The sequence below is a fragment of the Poeciliopsis prolifica genome, unplaced genomic scaffold (genome assembly GCF_027474105.1).
Source record: "Poeciliopsis prolifica strain line A6 unplaced genomic scaffold, Auburn_PproV2 SCAFFOLD006, whole genome shotgun sequence".
Taxonomy (NCBI): Eukaryota; Metazoa; Chordata; class Actinopteri; order Cyprinodontiformes; family Poeciliidae; genus Poeciliopsis; species Poeciliopsis prolifica.
This window is the reverse complement of record NW_026562381.1, coordinates 11,596,653-11,623,578: the sequence shown is the minus strand read 5'-3', so window position 1 is coordinate 11,623,578 and position 26,926 is coordinate 11,596,653. Positions and strand designations below refer to the sequence as shown.

General features: G+C 36.4%; 2 protein-coding genes across 3 annotated transcripts; both read right to left on the bottom strand.

Moving 5' to 3' along the window:
- Window positions 1-5,183: 5,183 nt before the first annotated feature.
- On the bottom strand, window positions 5,184-21,410 carry LOC129360261 (centromere protein I-like). Of its 2 annotated transcripts, none has more exons than XM_055030364.1 (20): window positions 21,140-21,410; window positions 19,597-19,734; window positions 18,433-18,551; window positions 18,140-18,247; window positions 16,681-16,729; window positions 16,537-16,583; window positions 16,026-16,115; window positions 15,798-15,929; window positions 15,279-15,422; window positions 13,154-13,274; window positions 12,846-12,940; window positions 12,010-12,127; window positions 11,803-11,867; window positions 11,129-11,238; window positions 9,981-10,116; window positions 9,360-9,484; window positions 8,093-8,141; window positions 6,869-7,087; window positions 5,631-5,672; window positions 5,184-5,498 (listed from the first exon to the last, which is right to left on the bottom strand). In XM_055030364.1, exons 1-20 carry the CDS (start codon window positions 21,300-21,302, stop codon window positions 5,316-5,318), a joined length of 2,253 nt encoding a protein of 750 aa, XP_054886339.1. In that variant the 5' UTR covers window positions 21,303-21,410; the 3' UTR covers window positions 5,184-5,315. The 2 variants fall into 2 exon arrangements, with proteins under 2 accessions (XP_054886339.1, XP_054886340.1); XM_055030365.1 differs by having other exon boundaries at window positions 6,869-7,084.
- A 1,001-nt stretch (window positions 21,411-22,411) lies between these two features.
- Window positions 22,412-26,315, bottom strand: LOC129360268 (novel acetylcholine receptor chaperone). Its single transcript, XM_055030370.1, has 2 exons — window positions 25,977-26,315; window positions 22,412-23,647 (listed from the first exon to the last, which is right to left on the bottom strand). Exons 1-2 carry the CDS (start codon window positions 26,094-26,096, stop codon window positions 23,282-23,284), a joined length of 486 nt encoding a protein of 161 aa, XP_054886345.1. The 5' UTR covers window positions 26,097-26,315; the 3' UTR covers window positions 22,412-23,281.
- Between the last annotated feature and the right edge of the window lie 611 nt (window positions 26,316-26,926).

Sequence of the window (26,926 nt, the reverse complement as noted above, 5' to 3'; positions counted from 1 at the left end):
AAATAAATATTTAAAAAATGTTTAAAAGGAAAAATTACCAGAAGGGATGCAGAGGAAGAGGAGCAAGGACAATGGAGCATCTTCGTCATCCTGTTACAATTACATTTCACTGCTGACTGGAGCCTTGAGAATCCCTCACTTCTGTCAAATCTCGTCTCTTTTTTCATGAAGACTTCACAGCGTGTCTCTCATGATTAACTATTATTAAACCCATCATGCTGGTTTTCCTTCTTTGCCCAGCGCTGGCTTTTGTTGCAGCTCTCCAGATCAAGAGACGGGCGATCCTGTCATCTCCTGTCCCTCAGGAAGCCCTCGGAGAAACAATGGAGGCTCGATCCAAAATACTCCAGTTTAAATAAACGAAAACGTGAACAGGTTTCAGGTTTTCTTTTGGGTCTGACCTGCTAATTCTCAATTCTTTTAACCCTAAATAAAGTTAAGGAATCACAAGATTATCCCCATTTATGCATCAAACTTCATGTTTCTTGTATTTATCTAACTTATATGTAAGTACATTGCTGGTTTATATATGGCAGGAATGATGAATATTTTATTCCATTTTTTAGCGTCTGCCCAGAAGAAAATCATCAATTTCTTTGGTGCATTCGTGGTTTTATTGTACATTTATTCTCACAATAAATTAATTAAATGAATAATAAATTATAAGAAAGTCAATAATTTCCATTTGCATGATTTATTGTGTTTCTCTTCTCCCTCTTTAATGACAAAAATGTTCAGACTAATCGTTTGGTTTTCAGCCAGCTCGTTTTTTAGAAGGATAATTTTATTTAGAGACTTAATGATAAATTTTATTTGTTGCTTTGTTTATTTATGTTGGATATTTAAAATGTCTGTTTAATGCTCATCAAAATTTAAAGTTTTCAGAAAGTTTTCTTGCATTATTATTATACAATTATCATTGTATTACTTGAAAATGGTGTCAAAAACGATAATAAAATCGTTCATCGCAATAACTTTTGGAACAATTTGTTAACCAGCTAAATTTGTCATCCTGTCATCCTGTCCGTAGATCAGTGATGGGTTTTTGTGTTTTGTTTTTTTATTCATTTTTTCAGCTAAAAAGTTTTGCTTCATGTGTTTCAAACTGTTCAATGTGTCCAGAGGAGAAAGTAAAACTTTTGGTTTTAAAACCTGCAAAAAAAATCCCACGATACAATTCTTAAAATCTCTTCTACTAAACACTACAGACGAAATGAAGTGACACATTTCTGTTCCTTCCCTTTATGTTGCTGTGCACTGCTGCTCAGATGGCTGAAAGAGGGTTACTCCACTTAGAGTGTCTGTTATTTTTTTGTACCAGAAAGATGGTGAAAAAGGTGCCAAAACATCTTTGGTGCCAAAACAAGCAGAACAGTCAGGAGTAAAAATAAATTTCATTAAGATAATGCTGCAGTTGTGACACTATAACGGGTGTGTGTCAACAATTCAAACTGAATAGGTAATTAAAGTGATCAAACTTGTGTCACTCAAAAAGGAGGAAGAAGGAATAATTTTCTGCACAAGAAGCGTGTTTACTTGAAAATGAAACTGAATGTTTGTTTGCTTAAGTCTATCCAGGAAAATCTAATTAACAATGAAAGGAAAGAGGGAATAGTTGTAATAATGTTAGCTTTTTTTAGTCAAATAAAAGCAGTGGGATCATCTTATACATTTCTGTCTAAATACCCTGAAATATTCATACTCAGGTTTATGATGTGCTGATAAAAGTGATATTGCTTCCCACAAAGAGCAACCTTCTGTCCAGAGCTTATAAAAACAAATAAATAAACAAATTACGTGTCAGTTGAGCCTTGACTACCTTTCTAGAAAGAAAATACGCTGCAGCTGATCACAAAGTGCCTGAGCAACACTTTCTGGCTTGAGATAAAAAGCTATTTTATTGTTTTTAAGTTTCCTGAAAAGCATTTCTAGTTCAAAATCCTACAAGCTTAAGGCTGCACTTAAGCCACCAATAGACCCTTCCTAATACTTTATCATTCAAAAATAAGATATTATCATGCTGAGTTAGCATTTGAGCCATCTTAAAATTATGTGTGTCTAAGAGTCTTATCTGCATGATCCATACATCATAATGAAAGGTTAAAGCAATCTGGTTAATAAGAATTAAGATGAATGTGTGTCTAAAATCAATGTTTTCATATTTACAACACCATAAAGGGTCATTATAGCTGGTAAAAAAGGAGTACATTTCTGCCCCAAAAAATCTGAAATTTTTAGGAACATTTCAGAAAAGCTGAACATTTTCTAGAAAAAAAAAAATATTTTTGAATTATAAAAGCTGGTTTTAAAAAAAATCTCTGAAATTTTTAGATTAATCTCAGAAAATTATTAGAAAAATTCTAAGCTAAATTTTTTTAAAACATTAGAAAAAATATTTTTTAGACAAATCTCATAAATTGTCTAGAAAAAAAATCAAGAACATTACTTGGTTTGAAAAGTCAAAAATGTACTAGAAAATCTCAGAAATTTTGACGTTCAACTCAGAAATATTTTAGAAAAACTTGAAAATATCAAAATCTGACTTTTTTGGCAGAAATTTTCTCCATATCCTGAAATTTCTATCTACAATGTCCCCAACACCCCGTCTTACATACTGAACATTAATGTAACAGCATACATTACAGGCATCGTTTCAAATCATGGATCTGTATAAAGTTCTGAATTTACAACATTAAGATTAATGGCACTATTAGGAGAAGAGCAAACGCAGCACAAGCCTGTTCAGATCTTGTGTTTTAATTCCGGATTAGCATATAGGCTGTTCCTAATTTTACACCCACTGAAGCACGCAGGATTTACTTCCCTCCCTGCAGATATTTTCCCCAAATTATCCCACTGCGCTGCAACGTGGAGACCTCAAAGGATTCTCGGGGGGCTTAAGACGCACGGCGTGTAATTGTAACCATAATTACTGTCGACATGCAGAGTTCAAATCCGACTCAACACACCTCAGTCTGTCATTGCATGCCAGTCTCCACCCAAATAAAGTATTGAGGCTTGAAAGGGAGCCACTGAAATGTGGCTTTTATCCTGCAGGAGATGCAGAAAAAACCCCACGAAACAAGTTCTGATCCAAAGAGAAGTGGGAAACTCCATGTATGTGTTGCAGAACCACAGAGAGAGAGAGATGGGAGCTGAAGCCCCTCATGAAAACCAACATCATCCATCACACGTTGCTCGGCTGATTCTTAGAAACCCACAGCTTCAAACTGGGACCAGTCTCTCAATAAAACAAAACAAAAAACACACACACACACGACAGCACCACGCTCCTCTGCTGCTCGGCTTCCACCAAGAACATCTCCAGCGGAAATCCATAAAGCAGAATTAATCTTACCTCTCTCTGGCTCTCTTGCTACACCGAGCACCGCTCAGCTGGACGCGTTGGCGGAGACCCCGGTGAAACAACGTCGTCCCGGTGGAGGCATGAGGAAAGTGAGGCGAGCAGCAGCAGGAGGAGCGCGGCGCTGCACCGGCGGCTCCGACACTGGCGCATCAGAGCGATGCTCTCTGTGTAAGGAGCCTCGGCTCAGTCACATCGGCAGCAGCACAGCAGAGGAGGCGTCAGCTGGATTTATCTCCTGGAGACAAACTCATGACAGAATGCCTTTTGGTATTTCCTTCTGCCTTACTTTTAATTGACTTTATTCTTTTTCTCAATAGATTGAGTCATCAATAAACTATTGCAGCCTTTAGCTTTGTGTGCTTTTCCTCTTAGAAAGTACACCTGATTAACTCCAAGATTCCTCCTATTCAAACTGATTCCTTCTTTAGAATTTCTCCCGGACCAATCAGCGAGCAGAACAAGTTGTGAACGATGACGTCGATTTTCTGCCCTGCAGTCCAAAACCTCATGCTTGTGGTTTTAGCATGAGGAAGCTTTTCAGGATTCACAACAGCCATCTTGTTCAGCTAGTAAAATTTAAAACAAGAAGCAATCATTTCTCAAAAGTCGAGAGCAAGCAAGTAGCTTAGAACAAAGCTAACTTGCTAATGTGTGTTTATCTTCGTCTACACTCCAGTTCAGGCAACATTGACGATTTAACCCTCTGATGCAACTTATTGACTCTAGTAGATGCTAATATTAGCTAGTTGGTTAGATAACTAGTGTTGGCTCACTTTGAGGAAGGCTAATTTGTTGATTGAAGGCTAATTCGTGACTATAATGCTGTCACAGTACTCCTGATAGACACACACATTAGTGAGGTAAAAACCAAAGATAATACTTATGTGTAAGAGTTCTTATTGTGTAGAATATTATCATTCAGGGGTAGCACTTAGGACTCAGTGTGTATGGCTCACAAAAATGTTTTCCTGACAGTCACAGTTGGTAAGAAACTAAGATTCCCGTTAAATTCCATAAGAAATGAATGTGGGTCATTTTTGACCCCCTCACAGAAGAATGGGGTAATATAAAACATGCTGTTTCTTAAAAGTGTATAAAAGGTAAATAAAAATTTTTAATTGCATGATATCAGTAACATATTGTTTGAGGAATACCTGGAATATGAAGTGACGAAAACTTTTTATTACAAAGACATTGCAAAAAGATGACCTGACCGGGTCAAAAAGGGCCCACGTACGCATCAGAGGCTAAAAGAACATTAGCCGGAAAACTTTCTAAGCGCTGGAACCTGTCGATTGATAGGCCTGTCACAATAAGCAATAAATCAATTGGGTGATAAATTAACATAAAACAGGCTCAATAATTTACATTTGCATAATTTATTGTTTTAACCACAAACTGGGTGACAAAAATCTTCAGTCTGGATCTTTGATCTCAACTAGCTCTTTTTTTAAACATCAAATTTCTTCACAGAAACTTTTATATTCTACTTTGTTTATTTGGGATATATAAACAGTTTCCATTCCCAGTGTTGAATGTTCATTAGAATTTCAAGTTTATTGACCTTTAAGAAAGTTTCACATTATTATGCCATTATTGTTACATTACTTTAAAATGGTGGTAAAACAACACCTTTTGTGTATAACGATAAAGCTTGTGTTTATCATGACAGGCCTATCGATTAATAGCTTCTTCTCATCAATTTATCAGTGTTGTCTTGTAAAAATCTAATCCTGGAGCTAAATCACTCATTTATCTAGAACTTTATGCCATACTCTAGATTTCAGGGGTTAAACCTACTTATTGAACCACAATATAAAATAAACACTTTATTAGCATGCCTTGTAAACAACTAAAAGTGCATAAGCATCATAAAAAATATGTACACGAGAAGGACTTGCAGGAAGCAGAAAGGGTTAAGTATGTACATGTCTTTTAAAACAAATCCTTAAGATAATAGTGGTTGTTTCATCTGCGGCGCAGATCCGAGCTCCTGGCTCTGCGTCACGTCGTCGCGCCCGTCGCCCGCCATCGTCACCCTCCGGCTGATGTTATTCTGCAAAAAGTCTTTAAGGCCGTCGAAGCCCTGGGTGAACAGATACTCCAGGTACCAGCTCCACGGCTTGGATTGCTGAAAAACACACAGGGATCGCATCAGAAAACATCTGAAGGACTGTTTGATCAAAGATGGATGACTGAGGTGAGTCAAGACGAGACGTGACGTCTTAAATGAACACAGAACGGAAAAGGAGATTCGTTTTACCTTGATGGAATTGAGGTCCGTGTCTTTTCTGTCGGGCCAACACTGATAAAGAGACGACATTAATATTCAGTGACAGAAATCAGTGGGAAATCTCACAAGATCGCAGGTGGCCCAAACCCCCCAAAAAAGGTGAATGTTTATTATTAAACATCTTAAAGGGCAGCCGTTAATTATAAAATATCCCTCTTGATTAATGCGTCATCTCTGAAGGATACATTAAAACTCATTTGTCTTGGTTGTAGGTCTGTTTGGCAAAATGCACAGCAAGAATCCAAACTGATCCATAAAAACAACAGACAGGGTTTCTGCCTGGGAAACTTCTAGTTTCACTTTTTATAAAACATAAAATACTGAATTTATGACAAACATTTATAAAACCTACAAAAAAATAATAGAGAAAGACAGACATAAGAAGAGGACAGAGGAAGAAGGACTGGAAAGAAACAAGTGAGGAAGGAAGGAAGAAAGAAAGTAATGAAGAGGAGAAAAGGAAGAAAAGAGGGTAGTAAAACATTCAAATTAAAAGAGTAGAGATGAAGGAAAGAAAAAGGGAAATGAGTGACAAAAGGACACAATGAAGCAAGAAAGGACAAGAAAAAGGAAGGAAGGAATGAAGTGGCAATATGAAGGGGACATAGGAAACAAAGAAGAAAAGGAAAAACACCAGAAGGAAGGAGCTAAGTGAGAAAAAAGATGGAAGAATGAATGAAAAGCACAAGAGGGGAAAAATGGAAGATATATAAATAAGGAGCGAGAGGAAGGAAAAAAAGAAAATCAAGAACACAGGAAGGAAGAATAAGAAGTATGGAAGGAAACAAGAAAAGACAAGGGAGCATAGAAAACAAAAAAGAAAAGAAAGAACAAGAACTGAAGAAGGATGGAGACAAAAAAGGAAATGAATAACAAAGGAAAGAGATTGAAGAAAGAAAGGAATGATAAGAGGAGAGAAAAGAAACAAGAAAGGATAAAACAAAATGGGACATAGAAAACAATGAAGAACACAAAAAGGAACCAAATAAGTGAGGAAGAAAGGAAGGACACAAATAAGGAAGTAATGACACAAGAGGGGAAGAAAGAAAGAAAAAAGGGAACAAAAAATTAAATATATAAGGAAAGAAGAAAAACGATTTAGAGAGCAGTCGAGGGGATAAACTCTGAGAACATGAATATTTTTCATTCTCCCATCTTGTTCTTCTTCCTCCTAACTAAACTCCATTTGTTCCCAGAATCCCACTGACCTTGTGGTGGAAGTCCAGAGCGTAGCTCACGAAGGCCGGGTGGTGGATGAGGTCGAAGCGCGTCGAGAACTGCGGCACGCCGCTCTTGGCGAGCAGCTCGTCCGACAGATGCACGTCTGATCCTGGATAGCACAGGTTGGAGTTCCACAGGCAATTCACCATGAACACCTGGTAGCGGTTAAACTCCCGGAAAATCTGGCGGCTGATGTGAAAAGCCTGCTGCAGAAACGACACCGAGGCAAGTCATCTTAGTCAGAGTTCGGTAGTAATTAGTTACATTTTCTTAACTAACCTTTTGAGGAAAATTTACTTTTGGAATATTTTTGGTAACTGTACTTTTTACTTTCTCTTGAATTACTTTATTATGAAGTATTTCTGATCTTGCTTGAGTAAAATTTCTAGATTTTCTATCCACTGAATGAAGAACAAACATGTTTTAATCAGAAATTTCCAAGACACAGATCTGCAGTTTTTGTTAGTTTGATAAGATATTTTTATTTTCTTTTGCCTTATTTTGTCAATTTTTGTTACTTCCATGAATTAGACCAAAAATACAAAATAATTCCATTTAATTTTATATTTTGGTCCCTCTGGTGATGTAATTTTTGAATATTAAATTACTGATCATTTGATAAGTTAGTCAGTACTTGAGTTACCAAATACTTTCTTACTCTTACTTAAGTAATTTCGTGGACGGCTACTTCTTACCTTTGCTTGAGTAAAAATATGTTACACTATTTCTGCTCTTACTGAAGTAAAATTTCTGGATTTTCTGCCCAATGAATGACAAACAAACATTCACCAGACACAAACACCTGCAGATTTTGTTAAAGCTTCACTTTTATGTTGAAATAATTTTATTTTGCCTGATTTTATAATTTGTGTTACTTATATGGATTATTTAAGTAATTTCTTTGATGGCTACTTTCTACTTTCACCTGAAGCAGTGCTACTCTTACTTGAGTACAACGTTTTCTGCTACCTCTGGTCTTAATAAAAACAATCTGGTGGCATTTGCAGGCGAGCCGGTCGGCCGGCAGTGAGAAAAACCTGCTGAAAAAGTCGGAGCTGTGTTGAAATAAACATTTCTAAACTCTCATGTGAGAGGAGATTATGGTTATCAGGTTTACGCAGACGGACTGGCTGAATATCAAACATCTACCTCGGTTTCTAAAACAAACAGCTGGATTACTGACGCAAAATGATCCACAGGTTCGTCCTTACCTCAGTCACTTTCTCCTGCCTCTTGGCAGACATCAGGTTCACTTTGTACCTAAACAAAACAGACATGATGCAACTAATTACAGAAATATAATCCCATTTTCTATGTAACAGTATCACTTAAAGCTATTTCTAAAGCTAGAAATAAGACTTTAATTTCACACATCAGATTTTGTCAGGCCTCTACATGCCAATATGTGATGAGACCATGTTCTTTTTCACACCTCAGCCATTTTCATTTACAGTGCTATCTTAAGGTAGAAATTCATATCGTCAATGTATTTTATTGATATTTTAGGTGACAAAGTGGTGCATTATTGTAGGACAGAAGGAAAATTAAGCTTGGTTTTTGAGGTTCTTGTGAGGCATGCATTTCTTTCACTCTGTTACTCTTAAATAAAACTCATTGTGACCTATTAGAACGACTCAGTCAGGGTGCGTTCACATTAGCTCTGCTTAGTCCACTTTCATCAAACTCAGATTTCTTTGTCTAGAAAGTTCAATTCATTTAGGGAGGTGTGACTATCCAATCAAACTCTGGTGCAGATCAAAAAAGCAAACTCTGGTCCGCCTTAAAACCTTGGTCACGATTCTGTCGAAGTGAACTCTGGTGCAGCTTGAATGCATATGTGAACGTCAAGCGGACCAGAGACCATTCCAAAAGCAGGAAGACAGTTATAGCGCAGTGTAAATGCAACCAAAACAAATTCAAGAGTCTGGCACAAGAGCGAGAAATGACACAGTCTTTTACCAAAGACAAAAGAGAAATTCTACAAAGGCAAAAATCTGACGCTACTCCATTTTTGTTTACATTTTGTGAAGAAAGACATTGCATCCTATTTCTTCAAAAGGCTTGCTTCACTTGATATCACAGTGTGAAAGCAAACCGCACCAACTGAAAACCATCCCACCTGATGGTCTTTTGGACTGTTGGGTATGAAAACACTCTTAAAGTCCAGACCTAAATCCAATTAAAAACATGTAGCAAGACTTGAATATCATGTTCCACGTTCAGTCTGAATGAGCTTGAACTAATTTGTAAAAACAAAAATGGGCCAGATTGAAAGTTTGTGTTTATTTAAAGCTAGAAGAGTCAAAGCATGTTCTACTAAGGTATACAGGAGGGTTTCATTTTAGATTTCTAAATTAAGAAAAATAATGAATCATTTGCCTTCCACTTTATAATAAAATACACTGGAGGTTTTCAATTTTAACTCCACTAAATGGGTAAAAGACCAGAGCTTATGCTACCAGATGAATGGTCTCCCACCTGTGCATGATGAAGGCCAGTCTGTCCACGCTGACTGGGTCGGCAGCGAAAAAGGCCGGATAAAAAACTCCTAGAGGAGGCATGACCACGAGGGGAAGACCAAACTTCAGGAAAGTGTCACAAACCTGAGGAAGGAGGGAGAAAAAAAATTACTCTTCAGCTCTTAATCTTAATCAAAGCTTTTATGAGTCTGCAGAGTTCTGCATTGACATCCTATAAACTGATGTACACTTTCATGTTGGGCCAATAATGCTGCATTCCATTTAGCTCAAAGTCAGATCTCAGATCTGGGAATTATGCTGTATCCGGTTTGATCTTGATTCCAGTTGGAAGTCAGGAAACTAGTGGGATTTGATTGTTTTTGTGCTGGCAAACTACTTATAACAACAGAAGTTAATAACAATGTATTATATGCATACAGATTATGTTCACATGTTTGATTGAAGCTTGTGACTCCCTGAGGATAATTGTAGTAAAATAAAAATGCTTAATGTTTAGGAGTGAAGAGGATTTCAAAGAAAGTTTCTAGGAGTAAAACTGGCCCAGAAAATCTGCTTTGAATCAAGTTGGATCCAAACTGGCAAAGACACTTGCAGCACCCAGTTAGCAGCTCTCACTTACTGTCTCATAGAAATCCAGAATGAAGCTGAGCAAGAGAGAGTGGCAGCCCTCCAGCTGGAGGCCCAGGGAGGCCAGCCGACCCACGAAGTGAACCAGCTCCATCACAGAGTCCTTGAACCCTGACAGGGTTATGTTTCTGAGACAGAGAGCAGAGCAGAGGGTCACAAACAGAAACTGTCTGCTCAACTGACACCAAGGGAAACTTTCAACACACGTTTACCGATGTTAGATAAGACGGAGAAAGATCACAAGACCAGAAAATATCAGAAACTCAATCCAGAGGGGTGTTAATAATGACAGATTTACCCAATGAGTCAGCAAATTTTACATGACATGCCAGGGATATATTCAAGGCTCAATTCTGAATTATAATTTTTATTTGGGCTGGAATATATTACTGAAAACCCCATCACAATATAAGCCTTTCATTCAGTCAATTTTTTTCTTTTTTTACCTACAGATTCATCCTTTGCTGAAGTGTTCACTAAATGAATGCTATGTTACTGCATTTCAGGCAACAAAATGCTTATTTCCTTCCTAAAAACTGGGACCAAGTGCTTTGTTTATTTGCATATTTGACTTTTTTCTAGTATTTATAAAACAGCTGGACAATATGGATAAAAAACTTATCACAATGTAAATGCTTCATATCAGTCGATATCGATAAGAATTGATTCGTTTTTGTTTTCAAAATCTGAAGTACTGAAAAACTGATGGTGTGACCTTTCCTGCTTTATCCAGTTTTCACTCCACATCATTTGTTTTTTTATTTTCAAGCAGTTATGAGGCAAACCTTAAAATGCTGCTGCGCCAGGTACTTAACAGGTTGTTGCGAGGTAACCAAAGAATGAGTGAGTTGATTTCACCGACCTTGTTTAGCTGTGGTTCTGGATCAGAGCACAGTGAATACTCAATAATCTATATTATCATGTGTTATCATGTATCATATATATTATCATGTGTCTATTGCGATCTATATTGTGGTATTGATTGATTGTCCAAAAAGTAAAATGCACAGATATGCCTCATCTTCAAAAAAGAAAAAGAGCTGAAGTTTCTAATTTTTTTTGCATTGAGTGGATTTTTATAAAAACCATGCTCTAGTTGTTCTCCAGGCTCGGGTTTAATGGAGTGGACGAGAAACTCACATGGACGTGTGGCTGTTGAGGCTGATGTCCAGGTCATCTTCCAGAGCGTACGCAGAGTGCCAGGTCAGCCATTTTAACAGCATGTGGTTTAAACATTCAATCAGTCCACACTGCAGAAACACAGAGAGAAAAGGAACAGATCAAACACTCAGTGAGAGCAGTGGTTATAATGTATGCAAGGCTAACACGCATTAGCTGCAACCATAAAGATCCAGTCAACATAGAGCTACAATGTGAGTACGATTCAGGATTTCTGACCATTTTAAGGTCAAACTTTTCATCTCTTACATTTCTGTTTAGCCTCTTTTGTTTGGATAGATGAACGGATGGAGGGAAGTCAGGATAAAAAAAATGGATGGATGAAACAATGAATGGATAGATGGACTGATGAAAGAAAGAACAAATGGATGAATGGAGAAAAAAAACAGATGGAAACATGTCGGAGAGAAAATGAATGGATGGAAAAACAGATGGATGAATATACAATTTACTGGACGGATGAATAAATAAACAAACTGATTCACAGATGGATGGAAGAATGGACATGGAGATCAGAGACGGATGCATATTTTAAAAAACAGGATTTAAAAATAAGTGTTTAAAAACACTTTAACGTTGAGAACACCCAGATTTGTCCCAGTTTTAACAACTTTTGCCTCAAACAGCAAACTGACCTTAAAAAACAGCGAGGACGTGAAGAAAAGCTGCATGAGAGGATCGAACAGCAACGTCTTGATTTCTGAACAGGAAAGAAAATATCACAATTATTCCTGATCAACAAACTGCTCACATTTTCTAATAAAGCTGTGTCTATCAGTTACCATTCTACGTAGCAAGTAAGATAAAAAGCAGCATTTTGTTTTTGTTTTTCTGACACTCACGGGAGCTCGGAATGACGGGAATGTTGCTCAGGAGGCCGAGGATCTGAGGACGCAGTAGAGATCCGTCCCAAACGTTCAGGAATTTGTACAGGAAGGCGTCAGAGCTGTTAAACCCCTCCTATTGGACAAAAGCAGTGTTTAATTAAAACATGGGGCAGCAATTTATTTAGATTGAATTCTGACTTTTTTCTCATAATTTTAAATCTGTGTCAAGATCCAATTAAATAACCAAATATCCTTAGATAATGTCCCGAATTCATTTGGTAGAATTTTTAAGATTATATTTGTTTGATGGTGCAGAATGAGTATTTAAACAATTCTGATTCTGAGAAGAAAACCTCAGAATTCGGAGGGAAACAAAAGTCAGAATTCTGAAAAACAAAAATCTCAGAGTTCTGAGAAACAAGTTGGAATTCTGAGAAAAAGAGTCAAAATTCTGAGAAAAAGTCTGAATTTTGAGAGGAAAAAGGTAAAACTTCTGAGAAAAAAAATAATTCTAAGAAAAAAATCTGAATCCTTTTTTTTTTTGGGTGGTCCTAATTGTCTTCCATACATTCAATTTATTTGTTAGATTAGAGTTTATGATTTGGTTGTTAGATTTGTTTTATGGTGCATTAACAGTTTAACAATTCTGATTCTAAGTTGGAAAAAACGTCAGAATTCTGACTTTAGACAAAGAGACTTCAATGTCATTCAACTGTACATTTAAAAAGTACATATTGGGCAAAATTTTATTCCTATACTAATAAGTAAACAACATAATAAAATTATTCATTTAAATCTCAGAAATATTGCATAAATATAAAATAAATGAACACATGCAATGAAATGCTCACCTGCAGGAAGTGCTGTGCCGACAGCAGCCGGTTTAAAACCTGTAGCGCTTCCTCCGGGTTCTTATTGGCTCCTCCATCGCTGCAGAACAAAAACTCTGACCAAGAAAGAAGAAAATTTAGTAAGTCAAACAGACAAATAAAACAAATTATTCTAGATTTTTTTATCGCTTCTCCTAAAATAATTCCCTTTGGTTAGAAAACTCAGTAATCTGCTGGAGTTCAGCTCAAGGTCAGCTTTAATTCTGCTTGTCGATGATGATGATGTCACAGCAGTTTTGCAGCTTCACGTCCAATCATATCTCATTTACCTTCATGGAGAGCATAGCCGAGCCAGAAGTTGAGTCGCAGGAGGGCCGACTCATCCTGCACGCAGTCCAGGTACTGCAGAGCCAGCCTGGAACCCAGCAGAGAGCCCATCTGAGCCGGCAGCTGGCGGAGGAACAACCCAATAAAAACATTACAGCACACCCATCAACACAGACAGGCATCCAGAGGCACATTTTAATGAAAAAAAAAAAAAAACATGCTCAGAAAGTCAAACTTCACATTAAAATACAGAATCTGTTGTTTTACTTTATCCTGTTTACCAGCATTAGGAGAGTTAATGCTTTTAACAGTTATAATTTTAATTAGAGTTTAGTTTAATTTCACTGTGACTTTTTTTAGATTTTATAGTGTGTTTGCTAGATTTTATTAGTTGTCATTAGACAAATATTGTTTAGTTTTTATTAGTTACAGTAGTTAGTTCTTCCCGATTGTGGCTGACTTTTAGGTGCCGAATTCAAAATGGTAGAAGAACTTTGATTATGCTTACATCGATTGGCTAATGAATACTCCACAACAAATACTGTTTTTTAAAAATGAATGCAATTATTGTTTGCTTCCAACTTTTGCTGTCGCTATTTTGTATTGCCAAGAAGCATATGAATACCGTGATTTACCGACAACTGACGTAAACTGCTTGGGGAGAGAGGGTATATAAAACTCATATCTGTTCAAAAGACTAATAAATAAATTCATAAACACAAAAACTAAGGATTTCATATCTACAATTTCAGTACGTTTTATAAACGTACAATATAGTTACAGTTAGTTATAGTTTTTTCCCATTAATTACCATTTTTATTTATTTCAGTTAATGAAAATGTTCTCTCTATTTCAGTTTTTGTTATTCCATTGGTTGTAGTTCACTATAATAACTTCGGCTGATACAAAAAGTCAAGCCAAGCTGGGAATCCAGTAACAGCCCACAAGCAGCTGCCTCAAAACACGGAGATGCGGCCAGTTAAATAGATAAATGAGAATAAAAAGGAGACAAACTATGAACAGACACAATTCTAACAAGAAGCGATAAAGTGTTGATCCTTTACCAATATAATCAATGCAATAAAAGAACTGTTTTATGCACAATTAAAACAAAAACAACAGTTAAGAAAGATCTTTGGTTGTCTTTTATAAGCCGTGTTGTGTGCAAATAAAGAGGTGAATTTATGTGTTACACAGACTCATTTTATTTTATTTTTTATTTTTTGCTTTTATTACTCATTCAGGGCAGATAAACCTCTAATGACATCTGTGAGGAGCAAAAACATATAGTGGTAAAGTTAATGAGGAGCACAGCGCTCATAAAGCGGGTTTATCCTCTAATCTAGTAAAACAATTACAGCCATGGGGCCACCTGTGCTGGACTGAGATTTAAATGCGCTGCACGTCATCCAGATTAGACGGTGCAACAGCACCACCATGTTGCGGTGAGGCGGCAACACACCAGAATCAGATTCAGCGCTGAGATGAATTTTAAAATGAAAGACTCTGGGCTTGTCACAATAACACATTTTTCTAGATGACAAATTGTCCAAGAAGTTATTGGGATGCACATTAATATCACTGTTTTGAGACTGTTTTCAGGTAATATAATGGTAATTATGTTAAAAACACATTCGTAAAGATCAATAAACTTTAAATCCTAATGAACATTCAACACTGCAGCTGGAAGATATTTTAAGTATCCAAAATAAATAACAAAAACAACAAATAAAATGAATCATAAAGTCTCTGTAAGCAAAATTCTCCTTCAAAAGAAGTTGAGACCAATTCATCAGACTGAAGACTTTTGTCATCCAGTTTTTGGTAGAAATACAAAAATTATAAACTATTGAGCTAATTTTAATTTATCATTCAATTAAGTAATTAATTACTTATTGCGACAGGTCTAGTAAATGTGTTTAAAGTAACATAAGTGATTACTACTAAGCTAAATGTGCAACTTTAAGGCCAGTAGTTCACAATTTGGATATGAAGTACCTAGAAAATATATTTTTAAAAAAGACTTTTCTTTCTCTCTTTCCTTAATAATTTGGTTTTTAAAGCAAAAAATGTCTTGTGAAGTACCATTTTCAATATAAGAAAAGTCTTAGTCCAGGGACGGTGTACCTCGATGCGATGCATGTTTTGCAGCAGCTGAGCGAAGGACTGGATCTGCTGCAGAGGAACCAGCTTCCTACTGGAGCTCTGCGCCGCCTGGGGCTCCTTCATGGTGACGGGGCTCAGAGATGGCAGCTCCAGGTGGGCGTGTTTCTGGAAAAGCAAAACAAAAGATTTCATTCAATACTATCAAAAACCATTTCTTTAAATTGATATGTGTGAAATTTTATGCGAAACTAAACTTGGGTGTTCATTTTGCTGTAAGGAATAATATTTATTTATGATTTACAAATACAAACTAAATGAAATTAAATAAAAAATTTACTTGTTCATTATAGATGTACTTTCTGATCCTGTTACTGGTAACAGGATAAAAACAGACATATAGGCTGTTTTCCATTTGGAGGAAACACTTGGAGCCTCTGGGGTGGTGATGAAATGTTGCAATAATACTGGGAAAGCAGCAGCAATATGTCAAGTGCTGCAGAAATAATTTAAACTCTCTGAATAATATGCTGGGGAACCCACCCTTTTCCGAGAGGCGGTCTTATCTCTGACAGTGAAGGCCAGACTGATGCTGGAGGCGACCTGCACGCTGTTCCTCTTCTGGACTCTGATTAGAGCCGTCTTCCAGGGGGAAATGTGATTCTTAAACCCACTCTGCGAGAAATCAAAGACCAGTTGTGTTTCATTACTGTTTAGAGTTTACTTAAAGCATTATTAGAGAAGCTTTAAGTTTGAAACTAGAGTACAAACCTTCATCCGGGATGGCATGGAGAGCGTCACCAGCTCAGGGCAAAACACTTTATAGAGAGACAGAAGGTACAGCAGGTAAGGCTGCCTTCCCTGAGGAGACAAGAGAGAAGTGCAATACAATGCATAAAAGACATCTGCAGATTCCCAAAAATACAACAATCAGTTCTGTTGTTGCAAAAAATAATAAGTCCCATGAGAAAACTGCAGATGTTTTTACAAAAAGTTTACATGTTTTTACTCGTTTATGACTTGAACAAGATATTTCCATAGTATCTCTCTGGCAAGTCAGGAGATATATGATCCTATCACCCAATAATCATAACGCTCCACTTCAGAAATCAAAGACGGAGGGAAAGAAGGATGTGAGAAAAGAGAGTGAAACAACAAAAGACAGAAATACCAAATGAAAGAGTCAGAAAAGAGTCAAATACAGAAAAGACCAAAAGACAGAAAACCCAGAAAAAAGAAAGGGTAAAATAGTGACAGACAGAAAAATCAACAGAAAGTTTACTAGTTTAGACTGCAGCTCCAGTAGCTTCCTGACTCTGAAGACACGCACTGCAGTGGAATAAGAAAAGAAAAATACTGTTAATATTTTTCACAGATGTGAAGGAAACAGTGATAACAGAAAAATAAATATTAAAGCCTAGCTTACCATTTTCCTTTGTAGTTAAAAGATACAACAAGTGGCAAATGAAAGGGCACTGAAAAAAAACAAGAAGAAAAAAATGTAAAGTCTTGTTCATAACATGAGAAAATATAAACATCAGTTTATATTCCATATAATTAAAGTTAAATCAATTTTGCTCTGACCCTTGCAGGTATAGACGGTAGATGAACAGGTTGCATTTTTTAGGTCAGACACTGATGTTGGACATGAAGGCCTGGATCACAACTCTAATTTAATCCAAAAGTGTTCAATGATTTGAGGCCAGGAATACCAAGTCACCAATTCTTCCATCTGGATAGTTAATTTACCCCTAAAGGTGAAAGGACATTCATCCAGAAAAAGAAATATGCCACATTCACCATCATCAGCGTGTGAATAGGTGAATGAAGCATTTAGAATATGCAAGTACAGGCCATTGACCATGTTACCATTTACATGCTAATCTGAGAGCAGTGAACGATCCCACCTATGTTAAATAATGAAAAACCAACAGTGAACAAGGACTCTGCATCTCTGACTCGTATCTCCACACTGTTTTATAGCATTTCACACCTTTGGACAAGAGACCAAAACAACTCAGACAGCATTATGAGGGAGTTTGGACCATCAAGCAACAACGACCCAACTATTGAGCTGTTAATACTCAATCTGTGACCTTAATTTCTCTATTGGTGTGTCTGTTCTCACTGCTACTGGCTGCAAACGGCTCAACCATGTTCAGTCTTTTAGGTCAGAGTAGAAACATCTTGAAGAAGACAGAAAAGAAGTCCAGCTGGATTTGATAACTGAGACTCAACACCAGCGACTTGTTTCTTTAAAGTTGGTCATCTCATTATTACAACTCTGTTATTTAACAATTTTCATACAGCAAAAGGTATTTATGACATAATTTTTTGAATTTATACCACCTAACAAAAATAAAATAGCTAGCTATTAAATATGAATCTCATAATGACCTCATGATTATTAGAATGTCATAATTTAGCATAACTTTGAATTGTACCTCATGATTATGACTCATTTATCTTATAATAATGACATACAATAACAGAGTTGACTTAACTACATCATATTATGACTTCGGTATATTATTAATCACGATTATGAGACTTAGCTGCATGTCTGAGTTATTGGTGATAATTATTAATTTCGCTGTCATTTTGGATTTTAAATTATATTTATACAACAAAGTAGTTTTTTTCATTGGAAATAAAATGGGCATCTCTCAAAGGATTAAAGAATGGTGTGTAAAGTGTTAAAATAGTGTTTATCTGCTCTTATTTTCATGTTTCAAATTATTTACTTCTCTCTCAACTATCAACAGAAATGTTTTAATAGATATTACAGGAAACAAACCCCCAAAATGCTACCATTACTTCCCACCATTTTCCGAGAAGTAAATAAGTTTCAAATTAAATCAACGCAGAGAAGATGAGTCACATACCAGATTTTCATCTGTGACGAAGCTGAAGATGAAGCCATAAATGGCTCGAAGCTTGTCCTTCGCATCGATCATGTCGAAAACAGTCAGCACCCATTTTATAAATAAAACCTAAAAATTTCAGAGAGAAAAACATAGAAATCCAAAACATACAAACAAAGCTGCCCGAATAAGAGCCAGATCAACTTCATTTTAACATTACTAGTGAAAATAAAAAATATATATATCTGTGCCGTGTTTTTCTAATCTACGCTATTTGGATGTTAATGTGTGGAATTGATTGGATTTTCACAAACCTGACTGCTGATGGGTAATTTCCGAACAGTGAGCCAAACTATGGCTTGGACCACAGCCTTCTGTGGCACCACTGAAGCGGGAAGCAGACACTTCAACACCCGTGCACATGGACTGGTCCCTGCAGACGTAATAAATCCAGAAAAGTACCAAACGTCAACAGGTAAATCACAGATTAACATAGCATTTTCTACAAAAGGTGGCATGCGTTTTTACAACTCACTAGTCCATTATATCATCTCTCATATCATCAGCAAAAATTCAAATAAAATGTTTTGTTTTACACTTTAAGACTTTCCGAATGAAATAGAGAAAGTTGTCATAAACATGCCGGTTGTTGGAGTATTTTCTGTTTACGTGATTGTTCAGTGTTTTTCAAAGTGTGGGCCTCTAGGGGGCGCCTCAGAAAGTTGGAGTGAAGAGAAAAACATTTTAAAAATTTAAAATAAAAAAGGAATAAAATACATTTTTAATTATCTTTTTACATAAATGTATTGTTTTGTTTTTGTGTTTTAAATATAAGTTAAAACAACTTATTGAAGATGCAGATATTAGATATTATCTCACAGATGGGAAATTCAGGAAAATGTTACTCTTTCTCATTTTTCTGACTGGAAGCCAACTTTATCAAGTTGCTTTGCTCTTCAAACTAGAGATGCAGTTTGAAGCTGCCCTGCTGTTGAGGTCACTTCTGCAAAATCCTAAACTGTAGAGATTAAATACTGTTTGATGGTATTAATATAAAAACGTTACATACTTTTTTATCAAAAGAGGGATTTGTGGTGAACATTTGTATCTGAACATCAGATTAATTGTCATAATATATTATCTGATAAAAAAATTTTCCACCACAGAACTCGTTAACAAATGCTAAACAAATGCAGTAATTGTCCAATAGTAAATAAAAGTGAGGAAAAAAACTGTAAAATTCAATGTTTCTTTACATAATTTGCAGCATTGTCTGTGGGCTTGCAAAGGGGGTTCCTGGCCAGAAATTAATGTCGTTTGATGGGGCCATAGCATGGAAAGGTTTGGGAATTCCTGGGCAACTTAGTTGGTAAAATACTAATGTTTCCTAATCACATAGTATGTTCTTCAGTTTGCTGTGCTAAAGTGTAAAAGTTGCAGTAATGTGCCTCAAAAGAGCAGCTAAGTGGCGGGCTTACCCATGCGTAGGCTCATAGCAAAGTCGAGCATGACAGAAATGGCCTCTGGGGACAAACCCCTGCTGAACGCCACTTTCTCCACCTGCACCAGATTGTTCTCCAGCTCATCGTTTCCAGTTACAGGAGTGCCTGCTTCCACTAAAGGACAGCGAGGGAGGCAAGGAAGACACATCAGAATGATAGAAATGCAACTTCAGAGGTTGGATGTGAAGGAATACCATGAGAAAATAAACATTTCCAAAGAATACAAGTATATATCTACAGATTAGATATGCAAGTCAGAGCATTTAAAACATAATAACCTCCTGAAACAGCTCTGCACAAATAAATTTCTGTTAAAACTTTTTAAACGTTTACAACCTTTTTATTTTTATCTTGTATGACCGTTTAAGTGGCTTGTATTTATATTTTCTTTGCTCATTTCTATAACTATGATAGTTGTAAAGAACAATTTCTCGTTCACAGAACAGTGGTTTAAACAACTCTTAAAAATTAAAACTAAAATAAGAAGAAATTAAACTCAAAATGAACTGGATATCCAGACTAAAATGTGTCCTCAAAGGAAATGTTCAGGTGTGCCAAAACAGAGACCATGTAAACAGATCAATACAACATGTTTTTAGGGTTGCTTTTTTGTGGACATGTCATTGTTAGTGTCATGTTCAGGGCAAAATCCAATTAAATTTGACTTTTCAGGAGTTCCTCACCAAAAATAAATTGCCAAATTACCAATGAAGACCTTTATAAGTTGATGAAGACCTTTATAAGTTGGGCTTAATTCCAGTAATGCTAGCTAATCATTGTTCTTTCACCTATTACTGAGAAAAGTATGAATAATTTTCCACATGCCATTAAATTAAATCTAAATAGAAACTTTTTGTTTGAAATCGATACACTTGCTACACTACTGTTTTATCGTTTGAGATGGGTACCATGTTTTATTTTGCTGGTCCCATTAGTTCATTTCTTTTGATTTATCCATTTGCAGAAGGTTTATTAATTATATTTTTTGTGTTGGACTATTTATTCACCAAGAGAGGCACAGTCTTTGCTTGAGACACTGCAATAACATTTCACAGTCATGTAATGTGCACTGAATTGCATGGAGTAAAGTAATATAGTAAATAATAAAGTATCCCATCTATGCAGAACATATAACTACAGTTTATGCTATTACTGTGATAATCTAGAGATCCAGTAACCCTGGTTGTAACTAACATTTATAAATAATTGCTTGTTTATCTCAAATATTGTGTACGGCGTAAATAAATACAACATTTAGCTTTTTGATACAGGGAAAGTAGAGAAAATGTGAGGGTTTCCTAGTTGACTACTGCTCTGTAAGAGATTTTTATAATCCTCATGTAGGTTCGTCTTCCTCTGCGTTACGATAATACACCATAAGCTATTTATAAAGACATTTTACTTTCTCTCTTATATTCTGCCTGTTACATGTTTCTGTTCATTATTGTGCTGAAGTTTACAACTACAGTACTGTTCCGTTGATGGCTATGAATCCAACTGTTTTTGTTTGTGGACCTACCTTCAGAGAAATATTTCAAGGCCAAAACGAAGGGCTCCTCCGCCTCGTTCTTCCTCCTCTCCTGTTCTGCGATTCTCAGACTCCGGTTGCTGTTCCGAGTTCCGACAGACTGGTCGCTCAGATTCGAACTGTCCGAATCCGACAAGTTTAGCAGCGTCGCCATGTCTACATTGCTAAAAAGTTTAAAAACACAATCCACACACCCCCAACTCTGCCTCTGTCGGTTCAATGGAAACTCAAATTCGTCCGCGCCGACCGTTTGCCCTGCGCCTGCGCAGTGGCGTCCATCCGCTGAGGTGCTTCACGGGAGTTTTAGTCTGTTTCGGTTTGTAGTTCCTGCTGAAAGAAGAAGCTAGCGGTTTCCCTTGTTTTGTTTTTTCTCTTATCTGGGGAAATATTTAATCACTCAAGTCTAACAATAACATAGTTAGATTTTTGTTATATTTTTGTCAAACTGTATATTGCCAGTAGAACATTACTGAAGAATAATTCTCAAAACTAGCTCCAGGCACTTCAATATACTTAAAATTAGCATTCAATATCAATTCCAAAACTGAGTCGATGCATGTTTGGCATTAACGTTCTTAATGGAACACAAAATTTTGGCTATGTTTTTCACATCTGAATTAGTTTCTGTCACCTCAAAGGAAAAGATTTTGGTCAAAATGTAGACGAACGATCCAGGAACTTAACCCAATTAAAATATTAGGACAGGATAACAATAAGTTTGGAAAAGCCCAATTAAAGCTATCAAACTTACGTAAAGCATTGTGTTGGTGGTAGTGCTGGAGGTCTATTTTGCTGTCAGTAGTAGTGATACAACATACAACTACCCATGAACCACAGGTACAAGCTGTTCCCAGGGGGCAATAAACCCAAATACACCAAAACTACTCAAGATAGCATGCCATCAGGCTAATTTCAGACTTTTGGGACAGTCCTACCCTCACTTCTAATATTTTTATTTTATTCAAAATTAATTTGATCAGGTAAGAAGATAGAAAACAAACCATCAATTACAAAAACGACCTGTTCAATATAATCTACTTAAAAAATGGTACACAAAATTATGCTTCTTCACATAATAATTGTTTTCACAATTCCTCTAAGTTGTTGTATACATTTAAAATCCAGGAAAAAAAGTAATGCTTCAGATGGATCATTCAAAGCTCTGATATGATATAGTCATGCTAACAGTGCCTGTTAGTTTCTGCTGCAAAACTGACATAACTTTGAATGAAATGGCATAAATGAAAAGAAAAAAAGTCACTCTCACCTCCAATTCTTTATTTAAAGTTATCCATTTACAGAAATATTGACAGGATTTGTAACTGCACCTAAAATGCTCAAAGATGGAAAAAGAAATCACCCAGTTTTGTACTGTAACAGTGAATTACAAGGAATAAAATACAAGTTCTTACAGGCAAAATTATAATTGTTTTGGTTAAGTTGCTGCTGTATCAGTTAGCAGCAAACACCTCAAGCAATCTGAGTTGCCCTAAACCTGGCAGAAGACAGAGAATATTCAGATCATTTTGTTTTAAAACAGGCTATCATGTGAACACCCAGAAATATCAACTGAAATAAACAGTAAATGAGCATTTGCATTATTTTGTGTAATTCGTCTTTGTGTTGACACAGCTTTGAAAAGCTGACATGTAAGTCGTACAAAATTTTATCAACAGTTCTTTTTTGGCTTATGCACTCCTGACTAAATTAAGCATGCTTCAAATTGATTTGTAACAGGTCTCTCCTACCTACTTACGGTATAAAAACAAATTAGAAAAAAACTATATCCAAAGACTGATGGAGAAACGGCATTCTTAAATCAACAGTTAAAATATGTACTCAAGTAAAAACACAAACATTTATTACAGCTCCAGCACTCAAATAAATAGAAAACAGGACTGTGGTGACAATAAGTTGAGATCAATCAGGCATGATTGTCCACAATTATGCAGAGGAGAAAAGGAACATGAGTTCTTATTTTCACAGTGGAAGTGCGGAGGAATTGGTGAACTTAATTGGTCAGCCAGCTGGACGACAGAGGATATGTGTATGTGGAGGGTTATTACTAGAAGTGAATGATTCCCTTTAATTTTCAATTACTGCAATCCATTTCTTCCTCTACAGACGAAGACCTTAAGACTGCTTGACCTTGTTCCTTTCCTGGTCGTTGATTTGCAATTCCTCCCGGGTGTCCTCCCGCTCTGGCCGATCATCGCTCTGCCGGGCGATGAGCAGCCGGCAGGTAAGCAGAATACCAAAGACTAGAGCATGAGCGTATCGCTTCAGGGGGTCCCCTACTAGCTGGTGGAAGAACAGCACAGCCAGCATGACGAGCAGAAGTAAGAAGTTGGCCACATCCTTTGGCCGGCCTGGGACCAGGGTCAGCACCACTCCACAGCCCACTTCTAGGGACCCAATAATCTTCCGAAGCAGAACGGAGCTGATACCGATCTTTTTCAGACCTGGCAGCGCCTTGGCATAGCTCTTGTATGCCCTTTTCTGGAAAAAAAAAATGCAAAGAAAAAGCTAAAAATTCTCCAAATGTTTTCACCATATTCAGCATATTCAAGTGTTAATGTACTTTTTAAACAGTTACTATTGGGGGTGCAACAATTGCAGTTTTCTATCTGATCACCAATCTTTAAAAAGCCTAACTTGTCGATTTCGATTTTGGTCGATACCATTTTTTTTTCTGAATAGTCACAAAATATAGCAAGAATGCTGCTGAGTTGCTGGGATGACTGTTGTTCACTACAAACGTGCAGACATGACCTGGTGGGCCGGTCTGTCAGTCAAACCTCTCACAGCAGAGCAAAGGAGAACAATGGCTGATTTTTAAACTTTTGCTGAGGTAGACAAGAACAGAGGATAAGATGGACTTCACAATTAAGTATTGGCCAATCAAAGATCTCCCAAAATTAAGAAAATCAGCACCAATTTATTGGTGCACCTCTTTCCAAATAACAAAGAAGAGCCAGTTAAGAGCCACTTTTTTCCTATGGTAGTTGTGACAGATAGTGTCACAACACTAAGAACAATACATTTCATACATCTAGAAATATTCCATAAGTTTTGGGGCTAAACCATTTATCAAATATATTTTAAAAATTCTCAAAAATGTTATATGATTGAAAAAATCTATAATTATTTCCAATTTTTTATTGTATTTAAAAGAACCCCTGTTACAGTATTAAGGGTAAAACAAATCTAACACAAACGTCAACAAGAAAATAAACAAATTATGTGATACCTGACTTAATATGTCATAAAATAAATTAAAAACAAAATAAAATATGACAATGGTCTACCAAATATATACTTACATAAATAACAGATTTTTAAAATGTTAATATATTTTAAATATAAAATACATTATTTTATATTTAACTCATGTGACATTGTAAATACTTATGCTCTCATTAAAGCAACAAAGGAGGATTTTAAAATGCAGTTTGTTGTGAGACTTTATAAACAACTCATCAAAATTGTGATTGGTTTAGTTTTAAAACCAACCACAATTTTTATCATGGCCATTTCACTAACAATAACATTTCATATCAATAACTAGTACAATGATTGCCAATCCCTACTGGGGTCTTTTAGATGAAACAGAAACAGTTTATTTTCAGGATGCATTGGAACCCAGGCATTCTATAAATAACCGTAATAATAATGAAATACCCAAATAAATAATTATGTGTGTATCCTTACAACAAAGCCACATTTAAATACATCAAATTATCCAATTACATAATAATAAACTGTGCTTCTTCAATATATGATTTATGAATGGTCTAATGTCAGATCATCAATCATTATTGTGAAAAAAAATCATAAAAAATGTATGTGACCCTAAATTATTATGTTTGCAACTCTGCAGAACTGTTGCAACTACTAATTCTGCACAATACAATAAATGCTTGCATTTACACATCCAAATATAAATAAATGCAATTATTAAGTGTTTATCAGTACTACTGTACTGCTGGATGCAATTGTTGCAGTAAAGTACCATTACTAAAAATGATAAAGTTTATTTTAGAGCTGTTTTTGTTTTTGTGAGGCCTTGGTAGGTATGCAGTGACTTTTATCCGCACTTTTAACAATAAATTGCACATATATTATGATGAAATTTTAAGTTTACTCCACCCATTCTCATTTTTAATCCAATTATTTATTTATATATTTATCTATATCCATACGTCCAACATTAATTAATGTGAAACATGAATGTATGCCTTTATGATTCTGTATTTTATTTTTGATGGGGATCATTGGGATGCCCTCCAGTCAGTCCTGATCCGTGCAGGATGTTTCAACATCAGCACCTGCAGGTGCATCTCAGAAATTGCTCGAATGCGCCGCCATTGCTCTGCAGATCTCATTTTTCTTTCTTTCTTTCAAAAAGGAAGCTGTGCAACTACACATTTATATGTATACACATAGTAAATCGTTATTATTTCGGCATAAATGTAAGTAAATACAACGGCTTAAGAAGAAATATATATTTTACATTAAAGTGCTTCTGCAGCGCCTATTTCGTTATTTTCTTGTATGCGTTATACATTATGAGGTTTATTTTACAATAAAATAACCTTCACAATAATGATTACAGCAGAGCCAAATTTATCTGCAATATAACCCAATTCTTCACAGGGATAACAAGGCTTTAATGTGGCACGTTGCTCTACAAAGAGCTAATTTTCCGGTTCTTTCATTATTTAGGTCAGCGTCTCCTTATGTTAATATTGGAGCCCGTTTGCAGCAAGCCCAGAACAATGGCCCTCATTTAGCCCGATGATGCGCTAAAGAGTCAACGCTTACTCACCATTTCACTGTAGGCATCTTTGCTTAGTCTCGGGGTGAGCTTGATAGTTCCCATAAACACGAAAAATAAACCCAGAGCAAAAGAAAGGGCCACTATGGTTATTGTCCTTGGCGAGGCCATGTTCCAACCGCCGCTCGCGCAGCCGCGCCGCTTCCCAGAGCAGAGTGAATGGAAGTCGGACGGTTTCCCTCAGCCAGGGGGATGGGCTTCTGGATGAACCAGAAAATAAAAATGGCGACGCGGCGCCACCGCCACTTTACGCCGCATCCCCGAGGGGGGGCTTTCATTTCGTTATACATAACGGAGAGCAATTTAAAACCGCTATTAGGCCACAAACTGGTGAAACTGAACCGCTGAGAGGGAATGATTTTTGGCAGCAGTTGGTGTTGCTAGGCAACAATGATGCGTTATCTGGTCGCGGCACAGGATTAGCTTGTTTCACCACCAGAGCTACATCCGGGTTTTATGGGGCCTGTGGACAAAATTATTTAATGGAAGAACAGGACACAGCGGGAGAAGTTAAATTAAATTGGTTGAGCTAACAAGCGGGCTTGTAAAATGAAAGATTTTCTCTAAAAGTGCAAAGGGGATGTATGGAAACATTCCCCCAGAGCTTGATAAATTCATAAGCAGTATCTTGTAACAAGAACATCACACCATAAAAAACTCTATCAGAATATGCTCCTCTGACACAGTTGGACTTGTTAATAAGACATAAAGAGTCTTGCTATGACTTTCTTCTGACTATATTTTAGTTTTACTGAGAGATTAATCTTATTACTACCAGTCTTGAAAAATGAGAAACATTCTCAATTTAATACTGCATCTCAAGACAGTTTTCTTGTATAAATGAGATTCTGCTCCTGGATTTATTTCAAACTTTGACAGTTAGAAGTTTCTGTAAAAATATGACCACAGCTTGTAAATTATTAAGAAATGTTTTATTTGTG

Excerpts from the sequence above, each read along its gene's own strand:
- LOC129360268 (XM_055030370.1), bottom strand. The coding sequence starts at position 26,096 with ATGGCCTCGCCAAGGACAATAACCATAGTGGCCCTTTCTTTTGCTCTG. Across the intron at positions 23,648-25,976 it reads AAGATGCCTACAGTGAAATG|AAAAGGGCATACAAGAGCTA; the intron begins GTGAGTAAGCGT and ends TTTTTTTTCCAG.
- LOC129360261 (XM_055030364.1), bottom strand. The coding sequence starts at position 21,302 with ATGGCGACGCTGCTAAACTTGTCGGATTCGGACAGTTCGAATCTGAGC. Across the intron at positions 16,730-18,139 it reads TCGTCACAGATGAAAATCTG|TGCCCTTTCATTTGCCACTT; the intron begins GTATGTGACTCA and ends GTTTTTTTTCAG. Across the intron at positions 5,499-5,630 it reads CGGACCTCAATTCCATCAAG|CAATCCAAGCCGTGGAGCTG; the intron begins GTAAAACGAATC and ends TGTGTTTTTCAG.